The sequence below is a fragment of the Gobio gobio genome (genome assembly GCF_949357685.1).
Source record: "Gobio gobio genome assembly, chromosome: 1".
Lineage (NCBI taxonomy): Eukaryota > Metazoa > Chordata > Actinopteri > Cypriniformes > Gobionidae > Gobio > Gobio gobio.
In genome coordinates this window covers 38,596,740-38,615,153 of record NC_137097.1, presented here as the reverse complement: position 1 = coordinate 38,615,153, position 18,414 = coordinate 38,596,740, and the positions used below count along the sequence as shown (strand labels likewise).

Genomic DNA, 18,414 nt, shown 5'->3' with positions numbered 1-18,414 from the left:
TTAGTCAGTGTATTTTTCCATCGTGTACCATTGTGTAATAAAAATAGTTTATTTTACTTTTCTTTTGGTAATATGTCATTTATTTTATTTATAAAAGCCCTAAATAGTCATTTTCCAAATTCTACAACATTAAATTGTTTAAAAAATAGTTGACAGTATGTAACAGAGTTGACAGTAACAGAGTTTATAAACAATACTATAAAGAAATGTTTTTGTGTTAAAAGTTAAAAAAAGAAGTAACTTGTGTTTGTCAAGCACTGAATTATTAAAACTGAACATTTTTTCAATAAGATACTTTCTAAAATGCAAAATGTATCGCCAATCACTCATGTACAGGGCAAAAACAGATAGGTAAACTAAAAGTGCATTGAATCAATTGATTATTTTAAAAGTTAGCACATAGTAGCTACAGACACTTAATATAAAGTGGGACCAATAGATTTGATGCCACTTACCTTTGGGAAATAGTGGCGTTCTTCATTGCTCAGACAGTCTGCTAAGAAAGCCGTTGTTCCCTTACTTCCAGAAGTGAGTAATACCAGCCTGAGATCAGATTGGAGCTAGTGATTTTTCAGTACAATGCTTTCCATCAGACAGTCAGTGAACAGGGTTTCCTGTGGTGTCCTGAGGACTAGCGCAGACATGTCCGTGAGAATCGCACTTAAGCGTAGAAGAATAGCCACAAAAGCCTGGCAAAAGCTGGAAGACTTTCTTTCCCGCAGACCTACGGCCCTCATGAGGAGGGAGGTAGTGCATTATTCAGCTGAGTCAGAGTCTCCAGCCCGCAGTGCTGGGAGGAATGGAACTGTGCAATGAGAGATTTTTAGCAGCTTTTGTACAACCACTTTCAACTCTGTCTACTACAGCATTACAAAGAGCGCCAAGTGACTTGCGCCTTCAAACGTGCCCCGATCCCACAGGAACGCCTGTGACGTCTGAGACGCAAGCACACACGCGCACGTAACATCCTGACTCAAAGATGCCCCAAAAAACGAGAAAATGCCAAACAACATTTCTGCATGAATTTGATGTTTGAGCATTAATATTCGTATCTGGTTGAGTCTTAAGGGATCCTGCTATGACAGAAGCAGTCGTTCACTGATGTTTGATTCTCGTAATCTGATAGAACAGTTACATTTGGAGTTTCTTCGGATCAGCTGGAGAGTGAAGCGTGTATGCCGCATTACAGCAGGAGAGAGACTGATTGAAAATGGAAAAAGTCAAGCTCAAATCAATGTTTGAGGATGAGATCTGAAAGCATGTGGGAAGTAAACATTATTTGCCCGTCTGCAACTTCCTGCGCATGCACAACTGTGGCAAATCAATAATCTGCTGCCCAGGACACCAAAGTCCTCCGCGGAGTTAAAAGAAACAGACTGGGAAAATATATATAAAAAATGTGTGTAGCTGATGTAATACCCCGTCAAGAGCTAACATCCCTGAGGGCGAAAATGAATAACACACTATTACGAAATGCCATATTGTTCTCGAACACACTTAACAGTGGTCAAAGTGGTGAACTCAGAGTCTTCGTGGAGGTTTCATCATTTGACACCTAATTTATCATTTAGCATAAAAAGTGGTCAAGGTTTAGCTGCTTAGCATTGCTGGTATGCTGTAACTACACACTATGCAGGCATTCCTTTTTTTCACTGACAACCATTTAAAATTTGCATTTTATCTGGATTAAATATTTCTCTGTCTGCTAACTCTGGCTGATTGCACCACACGAACACATACAGTCCCATCAATCAGCTACCATTCAAAAGATTGGGGTTAGTAAGATTTTTCAAAGGTTTTTGAAAGTAGTGTCTTATGATCACCAAGGCTGCATTTTTTTTAACAAATTTAAATAACTTATCTAATTTATCCCTGTGATGTCAAAGCTGTATTTTCAGCATCATAACTTCAGTCTTCAGTGTCACATGATCTTTCAGAAATCATTATTATATGCTGATGCTAATGCTCAAGAAACTTTTTTATCATTATCAATGTTTCAGTTATGCTGCATAATATTTTTGTGGAAACCATGAGACATTTTCCCTTGGATTCTTTGATGAATTAAAAGTTCATAACTTGAAATAGAATCTTTTGAACATAATAAATGTCTTTACTGTAACTTCTAAAGTATTTAATAAATCCTTGCAGAATAAAAGTATTTCTATCAACAACAAAAAAATTTACTGACCTCAAACAGTTCTGACTTTATATCTCACAATTCTGACTTTATATCTCACAATTCTGACTTTATAACTCACAATTCTGACTTTATAACTCACAATTCTGACTTTATAACACACAATTCTGACTTTATAACTCACAATTCTGACTTTATAACACACAATTCTGACTTTATATCTCACAATTCTGACTATATCTCACAATTCTCACTTTATATCACAATTCTGACTTTATAACTCACAATTCTGACTTTATATCTCACAATTCTCACTTTATATCACACAGTTCTGACTTTATAACTCACAATTCTGACTTTATATCACACAATTCTGACTTTATATCTCACAATTCTGACTTTATAACTCACAATTCTGACTTTATATCTCACAATTCTGACTTTATAACTCACAATTCTGACTTTATATCTCACAATTCTGACTTTATAACTCACAATTCTCACTTTATATCACACAATTCTGACTTTATAACTCACAATTCTCACTTTATATCACACAATTCTGACTTTATAACTCACAATTCTCACTTTATATCACACAATTCTGACTTTATAACTCACAATTCTCACTTTATATCACACAATTCTGACTTTATAACTCACAATTCTGACTTTATATCACACAATTCTCACTTTATATCACACAATTCTGACTTTATAACTCACAATTCTGACTTTATATCACAATTCTGACTTTATATCACACAATTCTGACAATTCTGACTTTATATCTCACAATTCTGATTTTATAACTCACAATTCTGACTTTATATCTCACAATTCTCACTTTATATCACACAATTCTGACTTTATAACTCACAATTCTGACTTTATATCACAATTCTGACTTTATATCACACAATTCTGACTTTATATCTCACAATTCTTGACTTTATACCACACAATTCTGACTTTTTATCACACAATTCTGACTTTATTTCTCACAATTCTGACTTTATATCACACAATTCTGACTTTATATCTCACAATCAGAATTGCAAGATGTAAACTCACAATTGTGAGATAAAAAGTCAGAATTGCATCTTTTAAAATGTTTTATTCTGTGGTAGAAACAAGCTTCCATACAATGGTAGTGTACATGTTTACACGTTTACATAATTTTGATTCATCCCAGTTCAGATTAATTCACTGATTCGTTCAAATGACATATTTACTCCAGTAGTTGGTGATAAATAAGCATGTTATGGGTGAGTTATTGAACTGATTCGAACTGAACTCCCTTGAAAAAAAGATGACAGATTTAAAAATCATGTATTATCTGAGCAAGCAGCTGCCAGTGAGATGAATGGGAATGCTATCAGGTATTATAAACCTTCCTGATTCTGACAAACGCACCTCAAACTCATGCACTGATGCACAAAAAAAAGTACCATCCGCTCATTCCCACAGAGTGTGAGCTCATCTCACACCAGATCTATTCTCTCAACTAACAACTTCCACTCGTTTTGCAACTTGCAGATCAGAAGACATTCTTCTCTCAGCACGTTCAGACGGGGGAACCCACAGAGGTGGGGGTGACATAATAGCACTGCCGCCGCTCAAGGATCCGCGCCTATTTCTTTGATCCTAAAACACTGCGCTTTATCTCAGCCTCAGAACTGAGGCTCTCACGCAGGAGATATCAAGATGTCAAGTTAAATAGATTTAAGAGGAGTCTTGCTGATTTTTTTTTTTTACTCTCTGGTATTAGCCATTTTTGGCTGGGGTGTCTTTGATCATCTCACACAGAGAGAAAGCACGTATCTCGAGGGGCCCTGCTCAAAATGCAGCCAGCGCTCAGACGGCTTTTGAAAAGTCCTTAATCGCTATTCACTGGCAACTGCATTACAATGACACACAGATACAGTCAACACGTGTGACCCTAGACCACAAAACCAGTCATAAGGGTCAACATGTTTGAGATTTATACAAAACCTGAATAAATAAGCTTTCCATTGATCCATGGTTGGTTAGGATATGACAATATTTGGTCAAGATACAACTATTTGAAAAAAATTGGAATCTGAGGGTGCAAAAAAATCGAAATATTGAGAAAATTGCCTTTAAAGTTGTCCAAATGAAGTCCTTAGCAACGCATATTACTAATAATAATAAATCTGTGATATATTTACGGTAGGAAATGAACAAAATATCTTCATTGAACATGATCTTTACTTAATATCCTAATGATTTTTGGCATAAAAGAAAAATCGATCATTTTGACCCATACAATGTATTGTTGGCTACTGCCACAAACATACCCGTGCGACTTATGACTGGTTTTGTGGTCCAGGGTCACATATGTGGTCAATGTCACAAATGTGTTCAGCTAAGAATAGTGTAGACCAGGTTCAGATTCTTTCTGCACCATAACTTTCCTTAGTTTCTTCTCAAAACCATACAACTTTGCTTATTTCCAGGTTAAAATAATAACAGCACAAAAACTCACATTTTCAATGTGGTCTGAGACAGCTAGACCATGCTGTATGTAATATTAATCTTTCAGTGATTCCTCTCACTCTCCATCTTTCTTTTAAATGATACATTTTGGATGTGTTCCTCCTGTTTTAGATGGTACACTAAAACCAGGAAATAATTGGATAGAGAGAGAGGTAACTGACTCAAACCTGTACCTGGCCATTCCACTTTCTCTTTTAATCTCTTTTTTGGCTCTTTCTCCCAATTCCCTGTTTTTAGAGTACCATTACCCGAGGAGCCCCCCAGCGCCCCTCCTCAGACAGTGATAGCCAGTGGCCGAACCAACCAGTCCATCATGATCCAGTGGCAGCCGCCCCCTGAGAGCCACCAAAACGGGCCGCTTCAAGGCTACATCATCAGGTGAGAGATCTCTGGGACTGTCCTTTTCACAATCAAGCTTCTCTCAGCAGCACCTCATCTTCTAGAGTAGACAGAGCCCAGCCTGGTTCACGTCCCATTGGAATCCCTCTCAGTGAAAGCTCCTATATTTTGCGTCTCAAAAGTCATGGGACGGATACTTTTTCCAAGTCTCATACTATTCCCACCATGCTTAGGTACTGTCTTTCTGGATTACCGGTGGACTGTCAGATGAAGAACATCACTAACCCAGACCAAACAAATCTTCTGCTGGAGGACCTCATCATTTGGACCAACTATGAGATTGAGGTGGCCGCTTATAACGGGGCAGGCCAAGGCGTCTACAGCCCCAAAGTCACAGAATGGACCCTACAAGGCGGTGAGGACCTTGAGAGTATTTTATATCAACTGTTAATTTAGTATTCGATATTTTTAGATTTAATGTTTCTCATAAATTAACGAAAATTATTTGTTGGTCTTTTTTCTTACAGTAACAGTGTTGAATAGGTTAAGGATTAGTTTACTTTAAAATGAAAATTTCCTGATAATTTACCCCCATCCCATACAAGATGTTCATGTCTTTCTTTCTTCAGTCGAAAATAAATTAAGTAACTTTTTTTGAGGAAAACATTCCAGGATTTTTCTAGATAAGACCCTATTCCTCAGCTGGGACCGTGTAAAGCCTCTGACGCCCTTTGAAACTGCATTGATTTGGACCTTCAACCCATTAGTTGCCATTGAAGACCATTGTGTGGAGAAAAATCCTGGAATGTTTTCCTCAAAAAACCTATTTACTTTTCGACTGAAGAAGGAAAGACATGAACATCTAAGATGAGATGGGAGTGAGTAAATTATCAGGAAATTTTCATTTTGAAGTGAACTAAGCCTTTAAGCTTAACAAATGCCATCACTTTACATTTTGTGTAGAAATTGAGAAAATGGAAAGAGATTATCTTTATTCCTGTTTTGCTTGCTTGTTACTTCCTGTTAAGTTTAATAATTTTTTTTTTTGTAATGAGGAAATATCATGTGGGTCAGAGCTAAATAGTTTTTTTTGGTTAAAATGTGTTAATAATTAAATATCAATATGATTTCAACAGGTGTAATATTTAATTTAATATTATACAATTATTGTAAATGATTTAACATTTCCCATAAATTAAATAAAAAATTGTTTTTACTTACATTAACGTGGGTAACAGGGTTGAATAGTTAATAGAAAAAGCATTTAACGTTACGGTTTGTGTAAAAATAGAGAGAAAGGAATGAGATTATTTACTTCTCGTCATGATGAAGAAAGGGTTCAAATGATGTCATGTCCTGTGTGTCACAATTTTAAGGAATATTACATTGTTTGTAATGGTGGAAACTGCAGTTACAGGTTTGCATGCAACAGGGGTCGCAACTAAATATGTATAATAAATATAAATATATATTTATATGATTTATTTGATTAGCCGATGTAATATTTAATTTAATGTTAGATATATTTTAGATATATTTATTTTTAACTTGGGTAACAGGGTTCAATAGTTAAGCCATCAACATTACAGTTTGTGCAGTAAAATGGAATGATTTACTTGAGAAAATGGTTCAAATCACGTCACTTCTTTTTTGTCACAATTTTAAGGAACATTTAATTGTTTGTAATGGGGAGCAATCATGCATTTACAAGGTCACAGCTATATATATATGTGTGTGTGTGTGTGTGTGTGTGTGTGTGTGTGTGTGTGTGTGTGTGTGTGTGTGTGTGTGTGTGTGTGTGTGTGTGTGTGTGTGTGTGTGTGTGTGTGTGTGTGTGTGTGTGTGTGTGTGTGTGTGTGTGTGGTCTTGTAATCATATTCATATAATCATATTCATACCAAATTTGAATATATTGTTTACAAATTATGACATTGTGTGATTGTAATTGTTGGATACAGACCAGCGAGGCATGACAGGTCAAAATCACCCATTTAAAATGGCTGCTTTTCATGATAGATCAATTTGTATGTAAGATAACAGTACCATGTCAAATAGTTCTCACAAAAAGAAAAGGATGGAATTATTGTCTCTGTCTCTTTTTTAGTCACTGTCAGCTCTTTGATTTCCCTCACCATCTCATCTCCTCAAATCTTCTCTTTTCAAGTGCCCACGGTCCCACCTGGGAATGTCCAGGCGGAGGCTGTCAACTCCACCACAGTCCGTTTCACATGGAGCGCCCCAAGTCCACAGTTCATCAATGGCATCAACCAGGGATACAAGGTGAGCGTCCCACCACTGCCTTCTAGTGGTCAAACACAGGACTGTAACGCTCCTTTTATTATAATGGTTTCATTACTTCCAATATATGTCATGCTGAGACAGCAGCAGCAGGATTCACATTGGCTTGTGCTAAGCAATAGTGGTCACATCTGTCCGTTTTTTTTTTCTTTTTTCAGCTGTTGGCATGGGAACCAGGCCACGAGGAAGATGTTACCTTGGTTACTGTGAGACCCAATTTTCAAGACAGCGTTCATGTAGGTTACATCACCGGACTGAAGAAGTTCACGCAGTACTTCACCTGCGTGCTGTGCTTCACTACGCCAGGAGATGGTCCCCGCAGCACTCCGCAGCGCATACGCACCCACGAAGACAGTGAGTGTCCTTATATGTATTCATCTCTACTCATAGCATTGTTCTCTTTAGGCTGACAGGTGTCTGTTTGAAAAGACTCAGTGTTGGTGTCTGTATACTCAGCCCCAGGACCTGTAGGTCACCTGAGCTTCACAGAAATCCTGGACACATCTCTCAAAGTGAGCTGGAAAGATCCGCCTGAGAAGAACGGTCTCCTCACAGGTACCCGTACCAACAAATGGCGATTTCTTCTCATCATCTGAAGCTACTGTATGCTCAACCGCTTCCGGTCTTGTTCCCGCAGGGTATCGCATTTCCTGGGAGGAATTCAACAGGACAAACACGCGTGTCACGCATTACCTGCCGAACATCACGCAGGAGTACCGGGTCACCGGTTTGACTGCACTCACTACCTACACCATTCAGGTGGCCGGTATGACCTCCAAAGGTCAAGGTCAGCTGTCGTCCTCCACCATTTCCTCTGGTGTGCCACCAGGTCAGTTCTACTCATTCAAAGTCAGGTTTTCTTTCACTCCAAGACTACGTCATTACCGTCATCGTTTTACAGCAAAAGTGTTGAATTTGTTGCTGCCTTCAGGTACCCTGTATTATTATAATGACTATATTATCTCATATTATCCCATAATTTACTCACCCTCAAGCCTCAATGTGTACATGACTTTCTTCTTTCAGCCGAACACAATAGGAGTTATATTTAGGTCTACAGTATATAAAATATGATCAGAAAATCAACGTGCCTAATAATTCTGCACTCCCTGTATATATATATATATATATATATATATATATATTAGTGGTGGGCCGTTATCGTCGTTAACGTGCTGCGTTAACGTGAGACTCTTATCGGGCGATAAAAAAAATATTGTCGTTAATCTATTCTCAAAGATGGGTTGGGAGCTGGGTATATACTACACAAGCTATGATGACTTTCACCTTGATATTCTAGCGTGGATGTATACCTAGCCGGCTTGAGGGTGAGTAAATCATGGGGTAATTAAAATGTTTGGGTACTAACTAACCCTTTAATTTATGTTTTATTGTTTGTTGGGGCCAGTAGAAATCTGAACAACTGAGCAAGCAGAAAAAAATCATTACTGTTGAGCGCTGATATCAATGTAAGAGCTTAAAAGACAACTGGGTTGTACACTTGTATGTTGACTTTCAATTGTGTGGCCTTATTAACCTTACTCTTGATATCAGAGTTAATGAAGGCAGGCTGAATATGATGACCTTGTGCGTAAATATTCATAATCTTCAGCCACCTCTTAGACACAAGCAAGAAACTAAAGACAGTGAGACGAGACACCGTGAAAAGATGCTTTGAAGTTTTCCTCTGTAGATGCTCATAATGAAGCATCGGTATGCTGGATGGATCACACTGTTTTTTAAATCAAACCTATCTTGTCTCACTTTTTGTTCCCCATGATGCTAATTTGCAAGCTTCTGCTTCTGCATGCAAAAATGAACTGATGGTAGAAGGAAATGTGTCATGCAAATAAGGACAATGTGTGTCTCTCTTTGATTCTGAATGCATTTTTTTCTGCCGAACATGAGGTAGATAAAAGAATCTGAGGAATCTAAAAGTCTTTTGCATATTGTTCAGTATGGTATGACTGTTTTTTTTAATTCAGCAGTAGGTATTGCGAGTGAATGGCAATAATATTGTTCCAAGGTCTTTTATTTTGTCCCACTGAGCCATTTCTACCATTCATCTTGCATTTTTTTTTATTGCTCCCGTTCCCATAGAGATGCCTGGACCTCCTACCAACATCGCCATCTCCAACATCAGCCCTCGCTCAGTTACCCTGCAGTTCAAACCGGGCTATGATGGCAAAACATCCATCTCACGCTGGCTGGTAGAGGCTCAGGTAGTACAGAACAAATTTATGTTGAGAATTCACATCAAGGTTTCAGCTTTTTTATTAGCCATCATTGATCTCTCCTTCTTTTGTTGCACGTTCAGATCGGTGTTATCGGAGAAAATGAGGAGTGGGTCATGGCCCATCAGTTGGCCAATGAGCCTGATGCACGATCCCTTGAGGTCCAGGGCCTGAACCCCTACACGTATTACAGGTCCATTCCCGGCAACATGCTGAATTCTGGGATAATTTTATATACAGTGCCTGTAGGCTGTGTCATAACTTGCCATCTGATTTTAGGTTTCGAATGAGGCAGGTGAATATAGTTGGCACGAGCCCTCCCAGCCAACCATCCAGGAAGATCCAGACCCTACAGGCTCCTCCTGACATCGCCCCAGCCAACATCACTCTCCGCACAGCCAGCGAGACCAGCCTGTGGCTCAGATGGGTGGTGTGTATGCGTCCTGATCAATATGTTTACGAGAGAAAAGATGTGGAACTGATTGTGTGTTCGTTTTATTTTAAGTAGTCTGGAGATTGCATTTCCACCCATAGGAAATATTTTTATTGCTCAGTGTTTGCTTGTTCATATAGCTTTGGAGACTTAATGTAGGCCCCATTCTCATGTTTTATTTAAGTAGCAACTTATATCAATGTTTCCTATTGCTTCGTATTCCCAATTCATTAGGAGAAATTAAAGTAGACACATGTTATTAATTTGGAAAGTTCTGATAATTAGATCTTGGAAGAAATGAATGAGAACTCTTGGGCCTGGTTTCACAGACAGGGCTTTGATTAATCCAGAGTTAGGCCTTAGTTTAATTAGGACATTTAACTCTTTTTTTCACATTCAGAACTATTATCAAAACATAGATGGAGTAGATCAAGTTCATCAACACCCCCAAAAGCTTCACAGTTCTATAGCTTGTCCTGGATTCACATTTCATTGTTACATTAGGCAGTTTTGATTTATATGCTGTTTAATGTTTGATGATCATGTTATTTTACATATGCATCTGCTTATATGAGATTGCTTGTTTCTGTTTCTTCTTCACCTGTGTTTTGATCAGGAGATTCTGCACTCTACGGTGGCCCAGTAGTTCACAAACACAACAAAATTAAGCCACAACACAACGAAAAAGCCACAACACAATGAAATTAAGCCACAACACAATGAAAAAGCCACAACACAACGTAATCAAGCCACAACACAACGAAATTAAGCCGCAACACAACGAAAAAGCCACAACACAACGAAATCAAGCCACAACACAACGATCAAGCCACAACACAAAGAAAAAGCGACAACACAATGGAAATGCTCCCGACCACTAGGGGGCTCTCGGAGCGCGGTAAAGTTAGTCCACTATTCTAGATTCGGAAATCTTACGAAGATATCAATACCAATTTTAACAGTATGTAACCATTGTAAATCGACATGAAATATTAATTCAAGCCACCTACATGCATTATAGCTGCATTTTAATACTCGAGAATGCTTTGACCTGCTACCATGGTGCATGATGCCTAAGGGAATGTCTGCCAATTCCACCATGTGGTTGAAATGTATAATTTGTATTAATTAAAGTCGCCGTAAAACGGAAGTTGAGATCGTCTTTTTCTCCTTATTGTGACGTATATCTGAGTGAAACGGCTTCTGAAATTAGAAAAAATGTAGGGCGGGGCTTGATTTCGTCCTTCGGGAATTGATTGGCTCGTTGGAAGTTGGGCGTTGCTAATAAAATGGAGGCAGATTTGAATGCCAGTTTGCACTCAGTTGTGGAGAAACTCAATCTATCTCTAAAATAAATGTATTTTCTCTCTAAATCTTTTCTACATATGTTACTGAGCATATTTCATGACTTTTCGCTGGTTTATGCTACAGATTTCACTTATTTTAAGCCTTTTATGGCTTTATTTCTGTAAAACTTTTTTCTCAGCTCTCCCTTATAAGGGGGGCGTGCCGTTTGCGCGTTCACACACGCTGCATTCTTAAGTGCGAGCCGTCATGACAAGCTGTTCGTCCGAGTAATTTTTACATAAAAAAAGCTTTTATTTCTCATATATTTCTCTCTTTTTGCCTCAAGTCCTTCCTGAAGAACGTATTGTGTACACCGAGAAAAATGCACCTAACCACCATATTGCTACGATCAGTGACAGGTTTCTGAGAGGCGGTGCAGAAACGAGACAGGGGGCGATAACCTCGCCCTCGCACCATAGCACATGACCGGAAGAGAAGAGAAGTCTTTCGATGGGGGAGGGAAAGTTAACGTATTTGATTAAAGATTATAAGGGTAAATTATTTTTTTTTAATTAATGAAGTGCACAGAAAAATTAGTCATAGTAAACACTACAATATTAAATATAAAAATACGAATTGTAAAATTTGATTTCTTGCCGACTTTAAACTTTTTTTTCACATTTAAAAACAGACATGTTCAAATACCACAGCTTGATTGTATTGGTAATAATAATTACAAATTAATACAATGTAATACAGTGGCAGCTGGTGATAATTATTTTTGGGGGGGCGTTTTTTTTTTGGGGGGGGGGGGCAGTATCAAGATGCATGTTGACTAAATTCAAGCATTAAAGAGAAAACAGTGTCTTCACTTTTATCTTTATACACATTCATTTCCCACATATAATTTAATGAGGAAAGGAAAAACAAAAGAAAACGACAACAACAGACTAGCGTGTTGACTACTTGAACATACATTTTGCTCTCCTTTCTTTCTGGCCAGCAAATTTCTCAATGACTCTCTGATTAAAGTCAGTCATCTCAGTAGTGTCATGACGTTTGCATTATACAGTTAGATATTTGAGGTCTTTTACTCCCGTTGTTGTCCACAAAACTTCAGTACCGACACTTTGAAATAAAAGACAGGGAAAGCAATAAAGGGCATTGCTAACAACACATCCAGCCAGCCACCTACGTTTCTCATAAGCGTGTGAAGCTCTGTCCTGTCACTGGCCTGCTGCTGGATTTGTAAATCGCGTTGGTCGCTTTTTTTTCTTCCAACGAACGCCTTGTGAAAGAATTTGTTTTAACTGCTGCCATCTCTACGAAAGTGATCATCCTAACAAGGTTTTGGCAGAGTCGGAGGGATTTATAAAGGGATTGTTTTTACGTACACTTTTAGGATGAAATCTACGGAAAGTTTTATAAATGAGGCCCCTGATCCATACACATGCGAATAAAATGCAGAAACGAGCAATATCACATGTATGCATATGTAAAATAACTTGATCAACAACATTAAACAGCATATAAATTAAAAGTGCCTAATGTTACTGAATTAAATGTTGACCCAGGATGAGCTATAGAAATAAAAGTGCAGATATGTATAGCTCGATAAATGCCAGGTCTGTAATTTGGGGTTGTATAAAAGGTATTTATTATGTTTGAACTGGTTTTGAGGATGGCACACTTGGCATTTTTTAGGATCTTGCTGCACGTGGATCATATGTCTGCTGAGAGTCACAAAAGGCTGTAAATGAAAGGTTATCTACGAAATAATTACTAACCTCGGGCATGCAATCACTCATTTAGAATACTCCAACTTGATTAACATTAGAATGAGGTTAAAAACATATTAATGTGCGTACGTGTTGTGATTTTTTGTAAAATACACAGATAATCACACGATTATTAGTGAATGAGACCCAGTGTCTTTTCTGAAACTCTAAGAGAGATTCTCTGGGTCTTTTTTTTTTTGTAGATAAACCAGAAAATATTGAAAACATAAGCAGAATTCTCCATTTGCATCTCATTGTTTTGGGAGAAACAGTTGGGGTATTGGACTATAGGACTTCATTTGTGATTTTATTTTCCTACCGGTTCTAAGACCTAGTCGAGTGGCAATAAATATTCTAAGATTTATAATCTAAATTGAAGTGTGTCTGTATTCTAGCCGCTGCCGGAGTGGGAATACAATGGCAATCCAGAGCTGGTGGGCTACAGGGTGCAGTACTCTCGTCTGGGCTCAAAGGCTGGGTTCCTGTCCCACATCATTCCTGACAGGCAAGAGAGAGAGTTTACCATTGAGGACCTGGAGGAGTGGACAGAATACGAGGTCAAAGTGCAGGCGTTTAATGGCATCGGGCCAGGACCGTGGAGCCAGCCAGTTCACGGGAGAACCAGAGAGTCAGGTGAGAAATCTTCTGTGCTTTCTTTCTTCCCTCTCTTGAACTTTTGCTCTTCTGTACATTCTCAAATGCTTTTACAACAATGCTGGCCTTTGAATTAATTATGATGGCTTCCTACAAGAACACTTTATTACTCAAAGGTTGTACTTTTATTGTCCATGAGTCTTAATGGAGTTTGCAGTTATGATTCAACTAACTTTGTACCTACTAAAATGTCTTATGAGAAATAAAAATGGTAGGTGTTCTGGAAGAGAAGATACCTATAAAATAACTGTGGATAGTATAACTCAGATAATTGATGAGACATATTTGAGTTCAACTTTTGATTGCAGACTTTGTCGTAGCAAATCCAAGTTTGTGAGATTGTTGAGATTTCATCTGAAACTTTAGGGGAGATATGAGATTCCCTGGAGTCTTTTTCCTCCATTGCTCTCCATTGCTTAGACCATTAAAAAGTTATTTGTTTCATGCAAGTATTGAAAAAAAAGTAATTTTCTCATCAGTCAAACCGTCTGTCATTCACAGTTTGATTAACAGCTGGCAGCACAGTCGGCAACACGTTTTTACCATCATGTATCGAATTGTAACCAGACTGCGTTGGCATATGCTTTATCTTGTAAACGTGACAGGTACAATGAGTGACAAAATGCACGCTGATCTCGTTTGAAACTCTGATCGCTCTTACAGTTGTTAATTCTATGTTTTCTCCATTTTTTTAGTCCCCTCCAGTGGCCCTGCAAATGTTTCCGCCTTTGCTACCACCTCCAGCAGCATCCTGGTCCGCTGGGGTGACGTGCCAGAGACTGACCGCAATGGACTAATTCTGGGCTATAAGGTACATTGTAAACCAGCTTCAAACTAGATTTACTGACCTTGAGTTCATTGTACTGAAGAGATGCATCTATTCCTCCTCAAATCAGGTGGTGTACAAAGAGAAGGATGCAGAGTCGACTCTGCATTTCTGGATGGTGGAGGGAAATACCACTTATAGTGTCCAGCTCGTTGGTCTTGGGAAGTATGTGCTTTATGAGATCCAGGTTCTAGCCTTCACACGTATAGGAGATGGCATGCCGAGTTCTCCGCCCATTTTTGAGCGCACGCTTGATGATGGTAAGAGTCTAAACCACAATTAACAACCACCATAGGTTATTAATCTTGCTTATATTGTGCAGGTTACATTTACATTTTTTTAACAGTACCTGGGCCTCCAGTCGGGATCCTTTTCCCTGAAGTTAGGACTTCCTCAGTAAGATTGATCTGGCAGCCCCCTGCCAAGCCAAATGGCATAATCCTTGGTAAGTTGGGTGCACTGCACTCTATACGATTTTTGCAGTCCTTTACTATAGTTACTTGTCAGATTGAACCATGATCCCAGTATGACCATGGATAAAATCAATGACGCACTAGACCATGGTCTTACATGTCAGATTGGATTGATACACATCACAGCCGAAACTTTGGTCCCAATAGTCCCATTGTCATCTTGTTGGAGCAGTCACACTTAACAATAGCACAATTGCAGAACTTCTAATGGTGTGTTCACACTTGGTGATTGCTCTGTTAGTGCGGTTCATTTGATTAAATGTGAACGATTGCATCCAAAGTCTTGTATGCACCAAACAACAACCTAGGTCTCAGTCCTCTTCCAAATAAACTCTGGTGCAGTTCGAATAAACGCAACATGGACCAAAGACATCTAAAAGAACCAAAAAAAGAAAAATGAGACCCTAAAAAGGACAGAATGCTCACGCATATCAGTTTTTCCTCATCATAGTCATGATGTTGCATTCACAGTTGCCTCTCGTCGCAGCAGATCTTCGTTTGTGTGTGAGACGGAGGGATTCCTGCCGCTGTTTTGACTCCTTTACACATTTTATAAGCTCTTCACGAGTTCTCAGCTGGTCAAAATACCATCATATGCAGGCTACATGTGCACATTTTATCCCAGCACACAGTATTATTTTGGATGCTCTGTAAGTTCCGTCTCAAAATAGGCAATATGTCATAAAAGCTGACCAATCAGATTGTGAACGTATCCCTATGCCTTTAGGTTTGAGGATAAAAATGCCAATGCCAATGCCAACAAGTGTGAACAAACCCTAAGATTTACCGCAATTTATCAGCTGTCAGTGAACATGGCTCTGCAACAAGAACTAGTAGCAAGTTAGTGCATTTGTCTCCCATTCTGGTTGTTCAAATCCCACCCGGAGCAGTGCAGGTAGGACTAGTTTTTTGGTGCCGTGACCCGGATGGGAGTGAGTTTTAGGAAGTGAGTGTTATGAAAGCTAGCTGATAGAGATAGCTGTGCAGGCAACCTCTCTTCCCTGGCCTCAAGAGGTGCAGTAGCAACTGACGCTAGAAGTGTCCTTATAAGTGCGTCTGCATTTGTCTGGTTGATGTTGGTTTAAATCCCATGTGATGAGGTCCTTGTAGGACCAGTTACATGATAATCAATTTCAGAATCCACTGACTGCTATGTTTATATGTTTCTCTCATCTAGCCTATCAGATTGCTTACCGGAGAAACTCCTCCAGTATTACCTCTGCCATCGTTGATGTGCTCAACCCAAGTGCGCGACAGTATACAGCAGCTGGACTGAAACCAGAGAGTGTTTATGTGTTCCGCCTCACAGCCCAGACTCGAAAGGGCTGGGGAGAAGCAGCCGAAGCACTGGTGGTCACTACAGAAAAGAGAGGTCTGCTTCACCTCTTTTTACAAGGTCAGGTGCTGTTTACTACATGCCATTGATTAAAACGACTTATCTAATCTCCCCTCAGCACGCCCACAGCCCGCAAGTCGTCCTGTTGTGCCTCAAGAAGAGGTCCTGGCCCGCAGTGTGCTGTTGTCATGGGAACCAGGCAGCGATGGTCTGTCGCCCATACGATACTACACCGTCCAGTACAGAGAGCTGCCCGACAGCAACTGGACTGTCCACTCAGCATCAGTTAACCATGAGACCACCTCTTACGTCATAGACAGGTAAGTCTGAATTGAGCCTGTCGAACTTTTGAGGGTCACAGAGGACAAAACTGGCAGTGCTGAAGTAAACCTACCAAGCTTTTTTCCTGTTCGCAGGCTCAAGCCTTTCACTTCCTACCAGTTCAGAGTGAAAGCCACTAATGATATTGGGGACAGCGAGTACAGCGTGGAGAGCGAGGCAATCACCACTCTTCAGGACGGTAGGGGCAACTGCGAAACGCTTTAATGCTGTCTGGGAGCAAGTTCCCGAGGCCTGAGATGAATCATAATGTGGCCAAAATTGGACACAGCCAGTGAAGGGAAAAACTGCTGGGTTACCTCATGCTTGACCTTTGACGTTTAACCAGAACGTTGCTAACAGTTACACCACTTTTAGCTGGTTTCCACTCTTATCAGGGTCTTTGCAGCTCTGCAGTCATTAACTGAACAAACTGTCTGTTTGTTCTCCATTAGCTCCCGACAAAGCTCCCACAATCCTCTCTGTGACGCCGCACACCACCACATCTGTGCTGGTCCGCTGGAAGGTGAGGTCCGATTCATCCCGCTGTTCTGAGAGGGAACACGGGTGTTTATCTGTTGTTGAACGTTGTGTTTACAAACGGGAGATAATGACGTAATCTGTTCAAACCCATCCAGCCACCCCCCGAGGAGGAGATCAATGGCATTTTGCTTGGTTTTCGAGTACGCTACAGAGAACTGCGTTATGATCGCCTACGCAGCTTCACAGTGCGCACAGTGAACAGCCCGCCAGCCAACTGGGCCGAGATCACAGGTGAGTCTCAAATCAACCCACTCGAGTCTAAATTAGTATTTGTCTATCCAACTCTTTTATCTACAAAGCTTACAGTGGTAACCATAGCCTTATAAAAGACGGTTTGTACAAGTCATGATATGATGCCTTGATTATGATATTCATATAATTCTTTGGTATTACTACCATCTACTTCAAGGTACATCAAAGAATAAAGATTTGCAGTTATCATTTTGGGTCAAGTATGTGTATGTTGAATCTTGGGGTAAAAATCATAAACTATATATTGCATGGGCTATATTGTTATATATTGACAAATCATCAATTAAATATTTACCAGTCTTCTATTCTGCATAATTAGATGTTTTTAAATAAACACTGGCAAAAACTATACAAGTTGTAGGGCTGGAAAATGTGACGCTATATAATGACATTGATATAAGTGATCACCTGGATTTAGACCTAACTTTATTACATTTATATAAAGAGTTCACAGGCAAATTTGCTTTATGCATTTCCTCGGCGTCGAAATCAGACACATATAAATGTCAGGAAACATGATCGTGGTAACATGTCAATATCCATGGATCACTGGATCACTGGAACACTATATCGAGTCCAATCTTTAGTTTAAACTGATATAATAGTTTTTTTCACTTGCATTTTCGGAGTTCCCCCTATTAAATACAGTCATGCAGTAGCTCTTTTGCCACTCTGTCCGGCTGAGGGAGCGTGCTCCGGCAGGAAAGTGACGTCATTGCATAGCCCCTATATAAGAACATGGAGAGACAAACTAATTCAGCAAAATGCTAACTCATCTGTTTTGTGTTTCCCTGTAACTGCTCATTCTATAGTGACTCATCTTATTAACATGCATGTAATTAAAGCTTTACAGTGTATGAGGGCTGTGTTAATTGTTTTCTGAGCAGTTTGTTTTTCTCTCTCTAAGTCTTTAATGCTGTCAGCCTTCTTGCTAGCATGAACTAATGCACTAATCCAGCTCTTGTTTCTCTCTCTTTCTCTTACTT

General features: G+C 39.3%; 1 protein-coding gene across 1 annotated transcript in view; it reads left to right on the top strand.

Moving 5' to 3' along the window:
• The window catches only part of sdk2a (sidekick cell adhesion molecule 2a), a gene marked incomplete at its 3' end in the record, with an annotated part of 72,726 nt that overhangs the window by 29,308 nt on the left and 25,004 nt on the right, over positions 1–18,414 (top strand). Inside the window, exons 15-32 of the mRNA XM_079818134.1 lie at positions 4,895–5,035; positions 5,230–5,411; positions 7,161–7,276; positions 7,453–7,648; positions 7,751–7,849; positions 7,932–8,123; positions 9,395–9,516; positions 9,612–9,721; positions 9,808–9,958; positions 13,422–13,659; positions 14,376–14,491; positions 14,577–14,766; positions 14,853–14,951; positions 16,157–16,351; positions 16,434–16,635; positions 16,732–16,835; positions 17,089–17,159; positions 17,272–17,407. Coding sequence (XP_079674260.1) covers positions 4,895–5,035; positions 5,230–5,411; positions 7,161–7,276; positions 7,453–7,648; positions 7,751–7,849; positions 7,932–8,123; positions 9,395–9,516; positions 9,612–9,721; positions 9,808–9,958; positions 13,422–13,659; positions 14,376–14,491; positions 14,577–14,766; positions 14,853–14,951; positions 16,157–16,351; positions 16,434–16,635; positions 16,732–16,835; positions 17,089–17,159; positions 17,272–17,407 — 2,660 coding nt within the window. The remainder of the gene's footprint in view (positions 1–4,894; positions 5,036–5,229; positions 5,412–7,160; positions 7,277–7,452; positions 7,649–7,750; positions 7,850–7,931; positions 8,124–9,394; positions 9,517–9,611; positions 9,722–9,807; positions 9,959–13,421; positions 13,660–14,375; positions 14,492–14,576; positions 14,767–14,852; positions 14,952–16,156; positions 16,352–16,433; positions 16,636–16,731; positions 16,836–17,088; positions 17,160–17,271; positions 17,408–18,414) is intronic.